The sequence below is a fragment of the Aethalodelphis obliquidens genome, unplaced genomic scaffold, assembly GCF_003676395.1.
Source record: "Aethalodelphis obliquidens isolate GAN/ISIS:26980383/991018 unplaced genomic scaffold, ASM367639v1 scaffold3, whole genome shotgun sequence".
NCBI classification, from domain to species: Eukaryota; Metazoa; Chordata; class Mammalia; order Artiodactyla; family Delphinidae; genus Aethalodelphis; species Aethalodelphis obliquidens.
This window is the reverse complement of record NW_020837947.1, coordinates 74,808,048-74,825,707: the sequence shown is the minus strand read 5'-3', so window position 1 is coordinate 74,825,707 and position 17,660 is coordinate 74,808,048. Positions and strand designations below refer to the sequence as shown.

The window sequence follows — 17,660 nt, the reverse complement described above, 5'->3', positions numbered from 1 at the left end:
CTAGTCTAGAAATGGGGTATATTCCACTAGAATTATTCATCTTTAAATCATCCAAGATACTATAACGAATCCCTCTACATGGTGATCAAAAGGTATTTATTAAATTGAACTTATGATTACTAGTACAATCTAATATCATGGATTGAATTTGTACTTCATCAACTTCTATGTTATTTTAGTAACTCAAAACCTTACTGATTAGCTACACACAACCAAATAGTTATAACTATAGCCAAAACTCAACATTCATGATAGCAGACAGTGAACACAAGCTTCTACTTCTCCCTCAAATGGTTTTTATTTTCTTAATAGCAATGCTGGATGCCTTATCTTCTATCTGCCTATAGATTAAAAAAAAAAATGAAGTGAACAAAGGAGTGAAGAGCAAATAGTAGGGCACTTAGGCAACTTGTAAATTAAGAGACAGAAAAATCATCAAGCTACATAATAAGATCTCAAAAGATCTACTCAAAGTTACGATCACTATGAAAACATTTCCCCCCTGGACATATCACTAACTGGACACAGCTGGGGAATTAGCTATGTAATGACCAACCACAACTAGAGATAGCATTAAGAATACATTAGCAGGGGACAAAAATCATGGGTTTAAACCCCAAATGCCCGTATGATAGCTTTGTGATTTACGTAAACCAGGGCAAATCACTTCATCTCTGTACGGTTTCTGCATTCATAAAACCAGTAACAATAAAATCTACCCTAATTATATTACAAGGTTTTCATGAGACCCAAATGAGGTATTAAGTATTTTCGAAGTAGAAGAATTTTGGAAGCTATTAAAAAGCATGCAAAAAATTAAAGTATCTATATTTTAATGTGATGAGGGGTAGCTTATGTTCCAGCTTTTTAAATGCAAGATATATTTTTAATCCTTTTTAGTCTATGTTTTGTTTTTCTCAGTTTGAAGATTCAATAGATACCCATCCAGTTCTACTATTACAAAAATTGGTTTCTTCCACCCTTTAGAGGCTTTTCCCTCTCTTATTCATAGAAAGAACAGGAAAATAGCTTTATCTAAAACTCTTATTAAGCAAATAATACTTTTTGAGGCAGTAATGTAACTAATTCCTTACCTAATTTCAAAGAGCATACAACATAATATGGCTGACTTCTACTCCTGGTTATATCACTAATTTTTATTGGTCTAAGAGCAAGTCACTTCAATCTCAAGGTGCTGCAATTTTTATATCTACTAATATGTGGAATATTAGTGTGATCAACTTACCTGATGAGGAAAAATTCACCTTTATAACTTAAAGGTGAAAGCAATATTCAAGTATGAGAGAACACTTTCCCTCCAAACACTCTACTAATACATCAATGACTTTTGAAAATATGAAACTAACATGTATAGCCCACAATTTGTGTTCTTTTGAAGCTATAAAGGCAAACTGAGATATGACTTATTTTCTTATTCAGCAGAGATGTTCCAAAAAGAAGCAAATCAGAAACACAAGGACAGAGGAGGAGAAAAGAAAAAATTCTTTACGAGCATATTTAAAGATTCGTTTTTTAAAAATTCTTCTCTATACAAATAATCACTAAGGAAATCCATCTATCACTAACACTTGTACCCCAAATAATTAACACTGTCTTTTTAGAAAAATAAGAATTTGACCAATTGTATCTTACCTTATGTACACTAAGGCATATCCACAACAGCTAAAGTTAATTTCTTCACTAATAAAAATTCCTTTTATATTCTGCTTGCTTACTACATAAAAGTCACTTTATTATGATTATCAATCAAGTAGTGTCACTTTTATGAAATTTTTCACAAGCCATTACATTTTACAAATGACTTTTTTGTCTAATAGTTTTTTTTGCAAAATAATTCTGGCCACACACTATTAATTGTATTGCTTTATGATTTATTGCTAGAGGTTTTTATAATTGATTTTTAATTTAAAAATGCTGAAATAGTAGAAACACATGCCTTCCTTTTTGTTTTCTTTGTTGAAAGGCAGCCCTGATATACAGGAAGTAGACAAAAAAAGTATGCCTAGATACACAACAGCAGCATTTGAGGAGCGGAGCGCTTCTGCCTTCATACACTAGTTAGAGGAGTGGAAACTGCATGAGTTGTGTGTGATATTAAACCACTGCAATTCAAATACTCAGCAAAATATGCTAAATATCTATACAAGAAACAAAATGTGGAGGGAAAAGGGCTTAACCCAAATAAATACCTAATGTACCATAACTTGATAAAAGTCAAGAATATCTGTTGTTTTGGCTTTAATTTTAAAATGGATATATTTGAAGCAAATTCTGTTGCACTGGAGGACTGCTGACGAAATACAATAACACAATATAAATATTTATTTATAATTTCTTCACATGGTTTTCCAAACATTTTTCTTCTCTATATTGTCTTTTCATACTTGTGAGTTTCTCATAAAAGTTTCACTATTAGAAGTATTTTAAAAACTAAACTAGTTATCACAATATACAGGTATTGAAATACACATATCAATTTTCTTTTAAATTTAGTATCTCAATAGAAGTATGGAATAAATAATAACTCTTTTTTAAAACTTAAAGTGGAAACAATGTCTGAACCGTTTCTTCAATGGATTTCCTTTGTGATATGCAGGGGACCTGTGTCAAGAACTCCCCAGGTCTTTAACAGCCATAAAATGAAGAGACTGATAATTACCATATTGAAATAAGATCGAATTTTGACGCCTCTTGCCAGATCCCACACTATCACGTTTCCATCATGACCAGCAGAAAAGAGAACTCTTGGATCGAACGGGTGTGGCTCAAGAACAAATACCTCATCTTCATGACCCTGAAATATTTTTTAAGTGGCAAAGCATTACAAATATTAAAAGATAAAAAGAAAACTCAAACACCAACAGGACAACATTTCTAAAATATGAGTTTTAAGAATTATTAAAGTGGTAAAAATCTTCAAATTTATTGATGTATAATAACAAAGCTGAGCTAGTATCACTGTCCAGGGATTTGCTATCATTTGGTGAAACCTGAGAATATTATTTACTGATCCAGCCCTACATACTAAAAAAATAGCAAGATGTATATTTCTAAGGCAAACCTGTTTAAGTGCATTTTAAGATTATTTCCATTCTCCCACAAAGACCTGTTACCCAGCCAACAAGAGATCTCAGATAATACAAAAGACTTTATTTCTTAATGAAAATATTCTATTCTACAATCAGCTTCAGTTTATACCAAATAAAAATTAGTCTTTTTTCCTCACCATCAGGACATGAATTAGTTGACCGGTGTAAGAATTCCAAACTTTCAGAGTCATGTTATTAACTGCAGTTATAACTGTATTGTCATGCCGATCCCATGCTACCATAGTTACTTTCATTTTTGTGATTTTATCTTCTATCCCTTGAAGGTTTTGGCTGAAAGTGATGGAGGCAGTATTTGTTTACACTGATATTATTTATTAAAATACCAATATGACAAAAACCTAAATGTATTTTCTTATAGGTTACATTTATTAACATGGATAACTAACTACTGTTTAACATGGTAATTAAGAATAGTTTGAACCAACAAAGAACGATGGCAAAAATCACTGCACGGAGTCAGCAAAATCAGGATTCCAGCACTCCTAAGTCCTTAGTAATAGATGACCTTGAGTAAATATTACTGGCTTTAACTCTTTCTGGATCCAGGAACTCTGAGCCATGCTGCTCACTCACCATCTTTTACGGTTGCTGTCATGCCCTGCTAACTACTTTGCTCTCCCTTCCGGGACTACTACACACAAATACAAACAGAAAAATTATAAAATATTAAAACCAAAATAACAGTTACAACATGTAGTATAATTTCTCTTGGCTGGAGACAACCAGTGGATATAGCACATCATCCCTGTATCAGACGGAACATTATATGTTCTGCTTTCTGAAAAAAACTAGTAAAACTTGCAGCTATTCTTACAGTACTATCATCCTCCTCTTAACAAAACTGAACTGAAAGGAATCATTAATGCAGCAGGTCTTCTCAAACAGGGCAAAAATTCATTTTATAAAAATCAACATCTTCATCTCCAAAAGCACCTCTAGTTGTTACAGAAAAGTAATCATTTTAACATGGTTTATGATACATACACTTACAGGCTGAGAGTCACACCAACCTGTAATATAGCTTTACAACTTTAAATGTTCTAGCTATATCTACGTAATATTTCAAATTTCATCTCTTACCCTGCTGGACGAGTAGCCATATCCAGCAAAATACTCTTCCATTCTCTTCGTTTAAATTGCCAAATACGTGCTGTCCCATCACGACTGCCACTTACAAACCTGCAAAGGAGCCCACCCCCCAAATAAAAAAATCATATGTGCTCTACCAAAGTGCACTTTCCAATAGAGTTATGTTTTTGAAAATGCTAAAAAAGACAGCATTCATCTTTACTTACACAGCATTCTAATATAATAGAAATTACTCTATCTGATATTCTCTGCAAATCTAAGAATTTCTGAAACTTCATGGGCTTTAAATATTTTAAATACATATACACATTCTAATGTGCACAGCTAGGTCTCACAAATAACATTCAAAAGTGATTCAAGGCCACTATTTATTACCTTAGAAAGAGAATTGATATTTTCCAATGGAAAAACACAGATTTTCCTTTCAACATTAAAGAACCTGACTCATCCTAATCAGGCGTAGAAATATCTTTTTAAAATTTAAAACAAGAACATGAGAAAACTTATACAATGTCATCTAAGCTTATCATCCATAAACAGTTCTGCCTCAAATACTACATTATGATACATTTCCAATCTCTACTAAGTTTCTTTACACTGATATGTATAGAAAATATGTAGGATGGATAAAAGTCCCTATTATTAAAAAAATAGTGGCCAAATAAACCAACATTATTACAGATAAAACATAAAGCCGTGTTCACAGGCATGTGAAGGCTATATTGACTTTTCATTATAACTAGTCAAGATCTTTATTTTAGGTGGCTAATTAATATACAAATCTAACTAAAACCTGACCATAAGAATTGTCTTTATTTCATAATTTAAAAACTGGAATTAAATTTGACAAACAAAAATAATTATTTTACCTGTTACTAGTGTTGGAAAACTGGATACTGTCAACTTTGTCCTATATATAAACAGATGAACAAAAAAGAGGATCCTGAATATAAACCGTTAGACTCATTTAAATTGTACTCATCTAACTCTTTTCAGCAATACTTACAGTATGAAACTCCAATTCTGATATTTTCTCGGGCTGACCTGATCCAAAAAAATAAACCCTAATAATATGATCTGTGCTCCCTGTGGCCAGAAACATTCCACCTGAGGAATAACACCAAACATTTATGAGTGAGACACAATGTCAGAATCTCTGGGAATTAAATAATAAATGCAAGCAACATTATCATAATATATGTTGAATGACTAATATTTCATTCTAAAACTATTCATACTTATCCTAATGTATATAATACATCTAACCTGAAATTAAGAAAGTTTGCTAACATAAGCTTTGCCTGGGAAGAATTTTTCAATATTTATAGAAGCTTTCTTGTAACAAATGATTTCACCAAGTAACTACATAATCATGTTAAAATTATCAGTCACCATTACTAGAAAACATGTCTTTTAATTCTGCTGAAATCCCTCTCTTGCCTCATTTCCCATCTGTTAAAATCCTATCAAATTTTTAGGGCCCAGCACCTTCACTACAGGCTTTACAGACTTGCAATCAAATACGCCTGCTCTCCTCTGAACTCTCACTCAGACTTTGTCCTGTAGCAAATACATTCTACTCTGCATTACAGTTATTTGTATATGCAATTTACTCTCTCTTGGAATCAATACCCTCCCATAGTGCTGAAGACAGTGCTATATATAATTGCATCTAGAGTATTCTGAAGCATATGTAGTGCCTATAATTATGTTACTACTAGAAGTAAAACTGTCTTCATGGCAGTAGCAGTGGAAATCTAGAAGCTAGTAATTAAAGATGTTTAGATATTAGTATGGCAAAAATAGATTCATGTCCTCAGTTTGCAATCTCTTATCTCAGGTACTACTGCTCTCCACAATTATGAAAGGAAAAGAAAAGGTAAAACCGGAAATAAACGTGGAAGGAACTGGTATTAGGAACATTAATTCGTGTTTCATTTTCTCATCAATTCGCTTAAAATCTCCGGATCATAATTTGTTTAAAAAGACTCTAATATCCATTCAAAATGCTGCTACATAAACTCAAAACATAATTGGAATCTTAGCATTGCTATACTGCTACTTTTTAAAGAGCGAATAAGAATAATCTGGAGCAAAGTAATTAATAAAGATGTACAAATATCTATCAACCTATTTTACTTCGCTATGTGTGACTCCAAAATCCATAAAAATATAAAACAGATTTAAAAATACTTTTCTTTCAAAGAGATAACTATTCAAAGATTTATTCTTTAACAGTCAATTTTGAAACTATTTTATCCCTCCTACCAAAGAATTATGGTCTTCTTAAAGAAAAATCTTAATCATTTATACACTCAACCAAATGAGTATATAAGCTAAACTTGAGCAAAGTTCAAATACTTATAAACTAATTTACGATCATCCCCTGGTATGCGCATGAGAATATGATTTATATTACAACAGCAAGTATTTTCCAAAATTTTATGTGTTCCACTAGAACCCTTTAAGTGGAGAATACAACTTATACAACTTTAAGTGGAGAATTAGGAAGAAAAAAAATCTTACCAGCACTAAAAGAAGAACAGATCATTTGAACTCCAGGCCGAGGGCGCTCTGTAAATTTTGCAGGTCTCGGACTGTAATACAAAAAATAACCAATTAAAAATATCTCAAAGGGACCAGCAACACCAGAACTCAGCTGTCTCCAAAAATAACTACAAAAGGACAAAATTAAATAAGAAGCAACAGAGGGCTCCCTTCCTAAAAACAAGTTCAAAATCATTGTACGTCATGATCAGCAGGATCTTGTGGAAACTTTAGATACAGGTTTTGCAGAAGCTCCTGATTATACAACAATCCACACATGAAACAAAGCCACTGTCACACCTGGCATGTAGTTATTGGTTACACTCACTTCTAATCATCTAATCCAATTTAACAGGTTCTCAGTTTTACACAGCAGAATAGCAATGCACAAATATATAAGGAAATACAGGTCATTTGTAAACATGAACAAATTAGCAAAATAGGTGCTGTCTCATTGGCATATATACACCATCAATCAATAAACTTTTTCAATATTAGTGTTAATTAAACATCTCCCTCTGTTTACTTTCTATAAAATATGCCCTTTAAGACTCCAAAAATTAAGAATCTTACATTCTAGTGAAAATCTGAAGACTATTTGACTCTCACATCAACTATAATGCTCATTTAAAATAGTGATCTATAGGGCTACCCTGGTGGCACAATGGTTGAGAGTCCACCTGCTGATGTAGGGGACACGGGTTCGTGCCCCGGTCCGGGAAGATCCCACATACCGCAGAGCGGCTGGGCTCGTGAGCCATGGCCGCTGGGCCTGCGCATCTGGAGCCTGTGCTCCGCAACGGGAGAGGCCACAACAGTGAGAAGCCCGTGTACCACACACAAAAAAAAAAGTGATCTATAGAAAATAGGTCACACTCAACTATACTTACATTAATTGTATAATTATATTACAGATTACATGTTTTATATTAATGCTATTGACATTAATGCTTAGTGCCAACTATACTAAAGAAAATTAAATTACAGATTTTACCCATACCAGCTCCAATATATGTACAATGTATACGTAATGTTCCAATACAGTGATCATATTTAAAGCCCTTCTTAACATATATTTTGACCAAGTTTTTCCTCAGAATATTAGGAGAGAGAACTAAAAAATAATTAGAGCCTTCAACCAGAGTGCACTGCATAACTTTCACAATCCACAACTACTGAACACAGAACGGTTTCCGTCTTGTGGTCATTTAGGGAAAAAAAGTACAAAATACTTCTGATCTATCAATTATATATTCTGAACAACAGAACACAACAAAATCTATTTTCTAAAATTTTAAAAAATAAATTTGTAAATTTTCTTAATATTCACAGGCTCTGATACAGCTGAGCATAACTGATATGGAGAAAGAGAAACTTACTAAAACACTTAAAACCTAAACATTTATTCAGATGAAAATTAACTCTAAGTAAATTTATCTGAAACTATAAAGGCAACTAAATGCACTACTTCCATTAGTACCTTGTAGACTGTGGAGCTGCATTTTTATTAAGTTTTGGCACAACTGCTCATACATGTGCCAAACAACCAGTTAGTTAGCACTCATAACCAGAACATGCAAATAATCATACAGATTGTCATTTCAAACGAATGTTAATATTTTTAAAGAGAAAAAAACAGATAAGCAGGTACACATAATTTTTAAATGTACATTTGAGGAAATATTTTGAGACAAGGCCTAGAACTCAAGATTCTCTGAGTTCAGTTCCCAGTTTTGCCACTTATTTGTGTGACCTTAGGCAAGTTAACGTTTCTGTACCTCAGTCTTCTAATCTGTAAAATGGGGGGTAAATATGAGAACATATCTCAGAGTCCCAGAGAGAATTAGATGAGTTTAATGCACATAAAGTGCTTAGTTCTGTGCCCAGCACACTCAGTAAATTATTATTAGCATTATTAGTATTTTAGTAGGTTCAACCAGTTCAAGATGGTCCATCAAGAAATAACTGCTACTTGGTTTGGCCTAGTGGTTAAGAGGAGGTCCTGACAGTGCACTTCCAGTATTTGCCTCAGTTTTCTCTCCTATCTGTCCTAAAGATAATAATTATACCTTCCTCATAGGGGTGTCATAAGAATTAATGAGATAACAGTTATAGAGTGCCTAATACTAGGCTTGACAGACTAAGTGCTTAATAAAAATTTGTAATCATTATTATCATTTGCACATTTTAGGATTCCAATTCTTTTCTCACATCTGTCTAGGCTTGGACACCTTCCTCCTACTCAGAGATCTCTTGAGCCAGTTTTTGAGTCAACCAGCCACTCAAATTACTCATCTAAGAAGCAGCGTCTTTACTAGTGGGAGTTGTTACCATACACATAAACCCTATATAAAAGTGAATTTATTAAGAGATCTGGGTTTCCAAAACAGATTTCATTTACTGATAGAACTGATTCTTTCAATTAATGCAGACTGGGTTGCTGAAGTCACTTACCCCAAAGATTATTCAAAAGCATTACCGTTCAATACGATTTTTGCCTCTGATTAGTAATTAAGGCCACATTTTTTGGCAGTTATCAACCATGTACACATAAAGAAAGGAAAACAGGCATCTCAAAGTCTGCATGTGAGGAAAACTACTCTTACTTTTATGCCTGAACTCAAGCTAAAAGTTTTCATGGGACAATTATAATAACAAATAGAAAAGAATATTACTTATAAGTAACTAGAAAAAACTTTTATGTCCAAAAATAGGAAAATCACTAAGCAAAGTATGGAACAGCTCAATGGAATATAATGCAGCTATTAAAATTATGTGAAAAAAATTGTTAGGGTAGTGGGTTTATGGGTGAATCTACATAAAGGTTCTGAAAAAAATCATTTATATGGAATACATCACTTCTCACTTCCAAATAAATATTACTGTACTTAGCAATGTAATCCTCCAGAAGCACAAAGTGAGAGCTTAATTTTGTAAACACATTTTTTCTTCCTATGTTGATTCGAAAATTGCTGATCACTTTTTCTTCAAAAACAAGACAGGACAAGACGAAGGTATCAAAATCAGATCATAAGGAGGTAAAGAATACTCAAAGGAGAAAACAATTAACTACTGCTATTGACCATACTCGAGTGAAACATTTCAACTTTTATCTAAATGCCTACAGAAAGCCTTTACTATTCTAAATATTAAGAATGCAACTAAAGTGAAATCAGCCTGCTTTCTCCCAAGAGCCAAGTCTTTGATCACAATCCTTTCTGCAAAAGAAGTATAGTTTGCTGTATTATGCTACCCATGCTGCCACAGCCCCCTAAATGCCCTGCCATAAGAGGCACTATTCAGGAATGTTCACACATATGAGGTTTATCTAAACATTACTGTTTCGAAATAACGAAGACATACACAAATTATTTTATTAAATAACTCAATTTGGGTTGATAGTTTATAAACAGATGTCAGAAACAATTATTGAGATATATCTAATCTAAATGACTTTTTACCTTGAGAGCTCAGAGATGGTCATTTCAACACTATGGAAGCACTGTATGTACTACCTCCCCATTCACAGATTTCCATGGGGTAAATACAGTATTTCTCCCACTATATCCACTTGAGAGGTGGCATGACACAGCACAGAACCAGAGGGCAGGGAACTGTTACAGTCCTGGCCTTGACATTTTTAAAAACTTTTAACTGTGGGAAAGTTGTTTAACTTTTCTTTGCCTCAGTGTCCTTAATCTAAACATAATATTGTGCAGACAACTTAGTTTGATAAACCAAGATATTATTATAGGTGAAAGCACAAATGCAAAATGCTATTATGGGGCAGAGGGAAGGGTGCATCTATCTACCTTGATGTAGTTTAGTGAAAATTTAATGATTGCATTTTCCTAAATTTCCCTAGATCTACAATAAAATCCAGTCTATAGATGCGATAACAGAAATAATTACAATTCTTCTATAGAACTAGGACTCTGAAGATTATGTTCTCAGTACCAAAAGGAGTTACTGATATGTAACTGCAGCATACAAAACAGAAGTGGTAATAAGACAGGTATATTCTGAAAGAGCTAGGGCTAGGAAAAAAGATAAGAGAAAAAAGAAATAAACATGTTAACAAAAATCTTTCTTTAAAGCATGAAAACAAAAAGGAAAGCATAAAAATGAAAGAGGTCAGTGAAGAGACAAAATGAATTTGTTACTTACTCAAGGAGAAAAAAAGTAAAATTATTCCTATTGTTGACTACTTCATACTTTTGTGATTTCAACCATTAAATTATACACATTTATTCTATGAAATAGAAGAGCAACTGACTTTATTTTAAGGGTTCCAGCATCCCACAGCCAAAAACAAATAGTGCCATCTGCCCCAGTAGAAGACAGATATCTCTTTGAGCCACTGCACAATGGTGAGAACTGAAAAACAAAGAAAAAAAAATTTTTACAAGAAGAGTAACACAGTCCAAATAATAAACCCATCTTGACCATACAAACAGCAACTAACACTAACAGTGAGAGAACACTCAGAATTGACGAAGGTCATGGCTACCATGTTATTTAAAGTCCATGTATTTATAAAGAAAAGAGAAATACTCCTTTTTTCATTTTAGTTGGCTTTATACAATGGATTATAAAAGTGACTTCTTAAAATTTACTTTAAATTATAACAAGGATTTTGCAGAGATTTAAATGATTACCTGTAGTGACGTTATAGATGCACTGTGGCCCTGAAGAACAGCCAAAGGCGCGCATGTTCGCAGACACCAGACTCGGATCATTTTATCACAACTTCCAGCTGCTATCATTGTATTCTCATAGTTTACAGCCATGTCTGATATTTCAGCAGCATGGCCTCTTAAAGTAGCTAATAATCTCCCATCATCTGTTGCCCAGATTTTCACAAGACAGTCATCAGAACCCTTAAAATAAAAATGGATATTAATAGAATTAACTCTAAATTTTAATTGGAATTCTTAACACAGATTAAAAAAAATCTTATCTGTTACATCCACTTCCCAACAATTATAATTTTAAGTACTAAAAAGTGTTAAATACTCGTGTTATGAATTTTCCTCTACATAAGATTACTTTATTAAATTATTCACTTATAAAGAATACTCGTGTGCCCATCATCTAACAGGAAAAGTAGGATGTTAGCAATAGCTAACATTTACCTATGGTCCCCTACCCACTACCTATATGGTACCCTCTATATAGAACCTTGTAAAAGAATCTGAACATCTAAAATAACAAAATTATAACTGCAAAACAAATGTAATACACAACAGTGACTAATCCTATCTATGTTAATATAAAAATGAAAGGAAGCATATTTGAGGCTTTTTCTCCTAAGAAGCCAAAATCTATGATACATGAGTTTCCCATCACTGATCTTCAGCTAAATACATTACATATAAAATCACCCGTCAGTTATAAGAAAAAAATTAATTTTATCTGTATGAAGTCAATAAAAAATATATATATATATATTACTTGTTTGTTGCAGCAGCATAAGCTCAGGAAGAAAATGTAAAGAACACAGAGTTTCCTATGAATTCCTATATTTACAAATAAACATTTCAATTTCACTTAGCCAAAGCAGCAGTAAGACCTTTTAGACATTTTTTTTGTTCTCTAATTTTCCTTATTCATCCTATAGCTCAAAGTTTACTCTTTTACCAACCTCTCTCTATTTCTCCCTAGTTTTTATTATTAAAAAGTTTTAAACATACAAAAAGTAGAGAATATTACCGTTAACCTCATATACCCATTCCCCAGATTCAAAATTTATCAAAAGATTGCAAAGATTGTAGTTTAGAATTCTTTACAATCTTCCAATCTAATTTATTAAAAAATACACACAATTTTATCTGATATTAGAAAGTACTTAGAGGATCTACAAAAGCAAGTGACACAGAGAAGTATCCGCTTCATACTGATGACAGACATAACATATAAATGATCACAAACACAGTATTAACAGCATATGTTAAATGCTGTACTTTAAACCACATTCTGCCAACACTACCTAGAGCACTCTCAATTAACTATAAAACCAGTTCTTCTGACTGACCTTTGAAGCAAATTAAATGGGTTACCAACCACGGAAGACTAGTAATAAAACTTAACTTTGGTGAATTATTCACATTAAAATCTGGTATTCCCATCACGTTCACTTAATCTCAAGCTCTTCATCTATAAAATAAGGAAGTTAAATTGGATGATCTCCAAGGTTCCTTTTTAAAATTCAGTGATTCATGCATTCATTTATCCATTTGCCTTGCGATTAAATATGTGCCAAACACTGGAGATTCAAGGGTGATGAATAAAGACGTAGTATTCCTGTCCTTATGAAGCAAGGCAGAAGAATATAAATGCAATAACATGTCCTAAGTCCTATACTGTTAATCAGTAGAGATCTAAAAGGAGAGCAGTCTGTTTTTCCTCAAACGTGGAGAGGTAGAATCTGGAAAGGAATCCAGAAGCAGTGATGCTTGGACAGTCAATACAATGTAGTAGCTTAAGAGCACAGACTCTAGAGGTCAAGAAAAAAAATGGTTAAAAGATCAATAAGAGAATTTAAAATTACATCAAAAATGTCTCTCTGGGCTTCCCTGGTGGCACAGTGGTTGAGAGTCCGCCTGCCGATGCAGGGGACACGGGTTCGTGCCCCGGTCTGGGAAGATCCCACATGCCACGGAGCGGCTGGGCCCGTGAGCCATGGCCGCTGAGCCTGCACGTCCGGAGCCTGTGCTCCGCAACAGGAGAGGCCACAACAGTGAGAGGCCCACGTACCGCAAAAACAAACAAACAAAACAAAAATGTCTCTCTAACACAAGTCAGTAAAAGAGAAGCAGAAGAACAAAAAAGAGATGGCACAAATAGAAACTATTAGTAAAAAGGCAGAAGTAAATCCAACCGTATCTAGAATTCCATTAAGTGAGAGAATGGGACCTGGTGCAGCCACTTTCTACACGTTTGACCTCGGAAGAATTACATGTACCTTCTTTGCCTCATTCTTCTAATCTACACCTACCTCTCATAGGGTTGTCGCAAAAAAGAAATGAGTAAATGAAGGCGGAGCGCCTGGCATAGAGTAAAAGCTATATATATACATATTTTTATATATATGTGGACTATCTACTATTACTGCTTTTGTTGCTGGTAGTATTCTTATTCTTACTTTGATAATATTCTTATTATTTTAAAAAGAACAAATACTCCAGATGGCAGCTAGAGAGAAAAGTATGATCAAAGGCATGAAAATGTGAGAAGTTCAGGGAACTGCAAGTAGTCTGTAAGCTAACAAAGTGTGAGGTGAAGGCGAGAGGATGAAGTCAGGGAAGAACTGTGCAGGCCCTTTTATGGGATACGAAGGCGTATGGTATGTAATGGGGATCACTTAAGGTGATCAAGCCGGTGAATATCAGGATCAGATTTGTTTTCCAAAGATCATCCTGGCATCAGTATGGATTAGGCAAGAAAGTAGGAGGCCAGATGAAAGTCGTTAAAATAGTACAGGCAGGAGAGAATGGTAATATTGTTATTATAGAAGAGAAGGATCAGAAGAGATGGCTACAATAGGTATTTGGGGGAACAAAAAGGATGAGGATTACATCCCTGCCAACTGTGGGAAATGAAGAAGGAGCCTGTGTGTAGACTGTGATTTCCAGAAAGCTGGTCTACAATACCACCTCGCATTGTAGAAAGAAGTGCACTAGGCACTTGTTGGACAACCAAAAAAGGCTTTAAAACATTCATTCAACCCTCAATTTCTCTAAATTCCACAAATTAAGTCAATTTATTCACCTCATTTGCTTACCTTCTAAAAACTAAGGCAATATTTGCCTCTGACCTACATTCACAACAAAAATAAAATTTTAAGCATGCTAATACAGGCAGAATATATGAAAAGAGTAAAATCATGTCATCTCATTATTTCTTAGGTATCTGAATTAAGAGTCTGCTGTATATTCTACTATGGAAGGTGTACCACATATTTTCCATGTTAACAGAAAAAACAAACAAACAAAACCCACACATCTTTTTGACCAAAATGCCAGCTTTCAATGAAAAGGACAGGGGCAACCTGTTATCTAAACTCAGCTTCCAGTGACTTTTCACTAATTAAAATTGAACAAAAAGCCCCACTATATTCTTATTGAGTTTATTAAGTTCACTAATTTAATATTACTTTATAATTCTGCTTTATTTAGACAAGTACTAAAAAACCCCCACAAAACCAAAACTTTTGTTTTAAAAAAACCCACTGTACACAATTCCCCCTAGTGTGTAGTATCCCAACTAACCTTTCTTTTCTTCCATTAAATTGCAGGAGAGAAATTTTTCATCGTACTTTCACTCTCTTCACTACCCTCTTTTATGATATAAAGTAGTATACTGTCCCCAACCCTTATCCCTGCTCACAGAACTCCTGGCAGAATTTCAAACCAAACCCTAAAGCATCCTCAGGCAACTTCTATTTCATCATTCATTACTTGTGATCATTCATCTGTTTTTATGGAAATGTGAAACTAAATATGATTTGACAAAATTCAACTAAGTTCTTTTAAAATGACTATCAGAAATACAAGTACACATAAATAATTGTTTGAAAAGGACTGCAGACAAGAAGAAAAATCAAATTTACTGGGAAAACATTTTTTAAAGCACCATAAATGTGTTTAAGTTGAATGTGGAAGGATGAACTAAACTTTGATAAAACTACTCTTTTTAAAAGACCAAAATGCAGAGAATTTGAACAAATGATCCTTCTTCCCAGAAGCCTACCTCAAATGTTAGTAAAGTCAATAATAAACCGAAGAGTAGGACATTATAAGTTTTCAATCAAAACTTTAAAGACAGTATGGACATTAAAGCAAAAGTAGTGTTATTTAAATGGTGAAAAGAAAGAGATGGACAACACAGGCACAGGGGTCAGCCTTGGTAGGAGGGACACATAGACTCCTAAGCTTCACGAAGGGGGAAGAGGTATGGTGGAGATAGCAATTTTAAAGCAAGCAGCAAAGAAATTAGATGATTCTAACCTTAGCAAGTAAGATAAATATCTGAAGATTATTTCCTTCAAGTGGAGAAGGGGGAAACAAAGAAGGAACCAAAAAAAGGTGAGCAAAGTTTGGAAATGTGGTGGAATTTTAAGAGCAATAAGAAAAAGGGAAAAAACCTGCAAGCAACAGTGAACTTCCTGCTAAAATTAGATAGCATGATTTTAGAAAAATATCTCAACTGACAAGTTTTTTAAGCAAGGTTCTAATGCCTAGGGGAAAATGAAGTATTCATTTATTTTCAGTAACATCTAGATGTTGCTGCTAGGACTGGGAATTTGGCAAGGTGAGAAAAGTTGGGAGTACGAAGTGTAAGTGGGAAACTAGAAACAAAAATTAAGCTGGAAAGGTTTTATCTGAGGAAGGTAATAGAAGGTAGGGGTTTTAAATGCCTGTTAGGGAGTTTGAATTTAACCTGGTGAGGAAGCTACTGAAGAATTTTAAGCAGACAAGGCATAGTCACTATAATATTTTAACCACGATAAGTTTTAAGAAATACACGAACTGGTGAAAATTGAAGATGCTTTTATGGAATTCATTTTTTAATCAAATTATAATATTAAGCTAGTGGTTAATGCCAAGCAAATATAAGACAGTAGTGGATCATTAATGTCACTTTTCAATAATGTAAAATTGTCATAATTACCATGAAAGAGTACTCATTAATGTTATCTTTTGTCTGTTTACATCAAACCTAGTATAAAGATAACAAAAAGAACAAGTAGCTTTGGCTTACATAAATCCCCAAACAAATGAGATATACCAAATTTACATTGCTTTCTCTTAAATGTCAAGACATCTCATCAATGCAAAGATAAAGCCAAGAAAGCTGAAAGAGCACCTTATCTCTATCCTGAATAAACAACAATGTAGATATTATTTGTGAAAAGGCTTGATAAAGGGTGGAACTTAAACAAAATTTAGATTTGCCTAAACTTACGAATTTAAAGTACCCTATAAATTTTCTTATTCCACAGCCACACCTAAAGCCACACACACAAAATGATTAAGGCAAGTGCCTTTAAAACTGTCAATATACTCTGTAGCTTAGGACAAGAGGAAGGAAACGGAATCAGACATTTACTCTGAAATCATTATTTCTTTAATACTTTTAAGTAGACTGTTGGCACTAATGACCCTTCCAGCGTACAACTAGATTTCTTACACTGCAGGTAATTCTCATTTTATGTCTGTCTAAAAGAGGTTCCTATTTTGTGAATCCCTTTTGGAAACTCAAAGTTTCTTCAAAATAAAAAGTGTGAGAGGCAAATTTCAGATAAATAAAAACAAACGCTGACATTCTCTATAGTTAAGCCCAGGCAATAAATGTATTGTACACATTTGCTTTTGGTATTCTGGTAAAGGAAAAGGAAGTTCGACAGGTCTCTGTGATGTGGCTTTCTACTTTGTCATGCGCTTGGGTATTAAAATGCTCCTTAAAATCTACAAAAAATGTCCTACCTATTGATATGAAAATTTTATGAAACAACTTCAGACACAGGGCCTTCTTCAATCACTTAAATTCTATGTAAAAACTAAAGCAGAACCTAAGGTCAAATTTAAAGTTTCTGGAAGACAAGTTTTAAAGAGCTTAATTGAACTATTTATGTATATATGTATTTATTTATTTAAACTAAAGCTAGAAGATTAGAGGTAATAACTATGTGAACCATTCAATGATGAAGAAAACTACTTTACAGGATGGAACAGTAAGTGACAAAGAATTGTGGACTTCTGTGAGCAGAAAACCGCACACATTTGGAAACAGTACAGCAGGTTGATTCTGCTCAGACGACCTTAAAATTAAAAAGTAGATCTGGGGCTTCCCTGGTGGCGCAGTGGTTGAGAGTCCGCCTGCCGATGCAGG

At 33.7% G+C, this 17,660-nt stretch overlaps 1 protein-coding gene across 3 annotated transcripts in view; it reads right to left on the bottom strand.

Annotated features, from left to right (window-relative positions):
* The window catches only part of PHIP (PHIP subunit of CUL4-Ring ligase complex), a 127,424-nt gene that overhangs the window by 67,698 nt on the left and 42,066 nt on the right, over positions 1 to 17,660 (bottom strand). For all 3 annotated transcript variants that reach the window (XM_027092035.1, XM_027092037.1, XM_027092042.1), the window contains exons 7-14: positions 11,426 to 11,647; positions 11,044 to 11,144; positions 6,747 to 6,817; positions 5,227 to 5,327; positions 5,090 to 5,130; positions 4,212 to 4,310; positions 3,248 to 3,401; positions 2,681 to 2,815 (exon numbers count right to left, since the gene is read on the bottom strand). In XM_027092035.1, the coding sequence (XP_026947836.1) occupies positions 2,681 to 2,815; positions 3,248 to 3,401; positions 4,212 to 4,310; positions 5,090 to 5,130; positions 5,227 to 5,327; positions 6,747 to 6,817; positions 11,044 to 11,144; positions 11,426 to 11,647 (924 nt within the window). The remainder of the gene's footprint in view (positions 1 to 2,680; positions 2,816 to 3,247; positions 3,402 to 4,211; positions 4,311 to 5,089; positions 5,131 to 5,226; positions 5,328 to 6,746; positions 6,818 to 11,043; positions 11,145 to 11,425; positions 11,648 to 17,660) is intronic.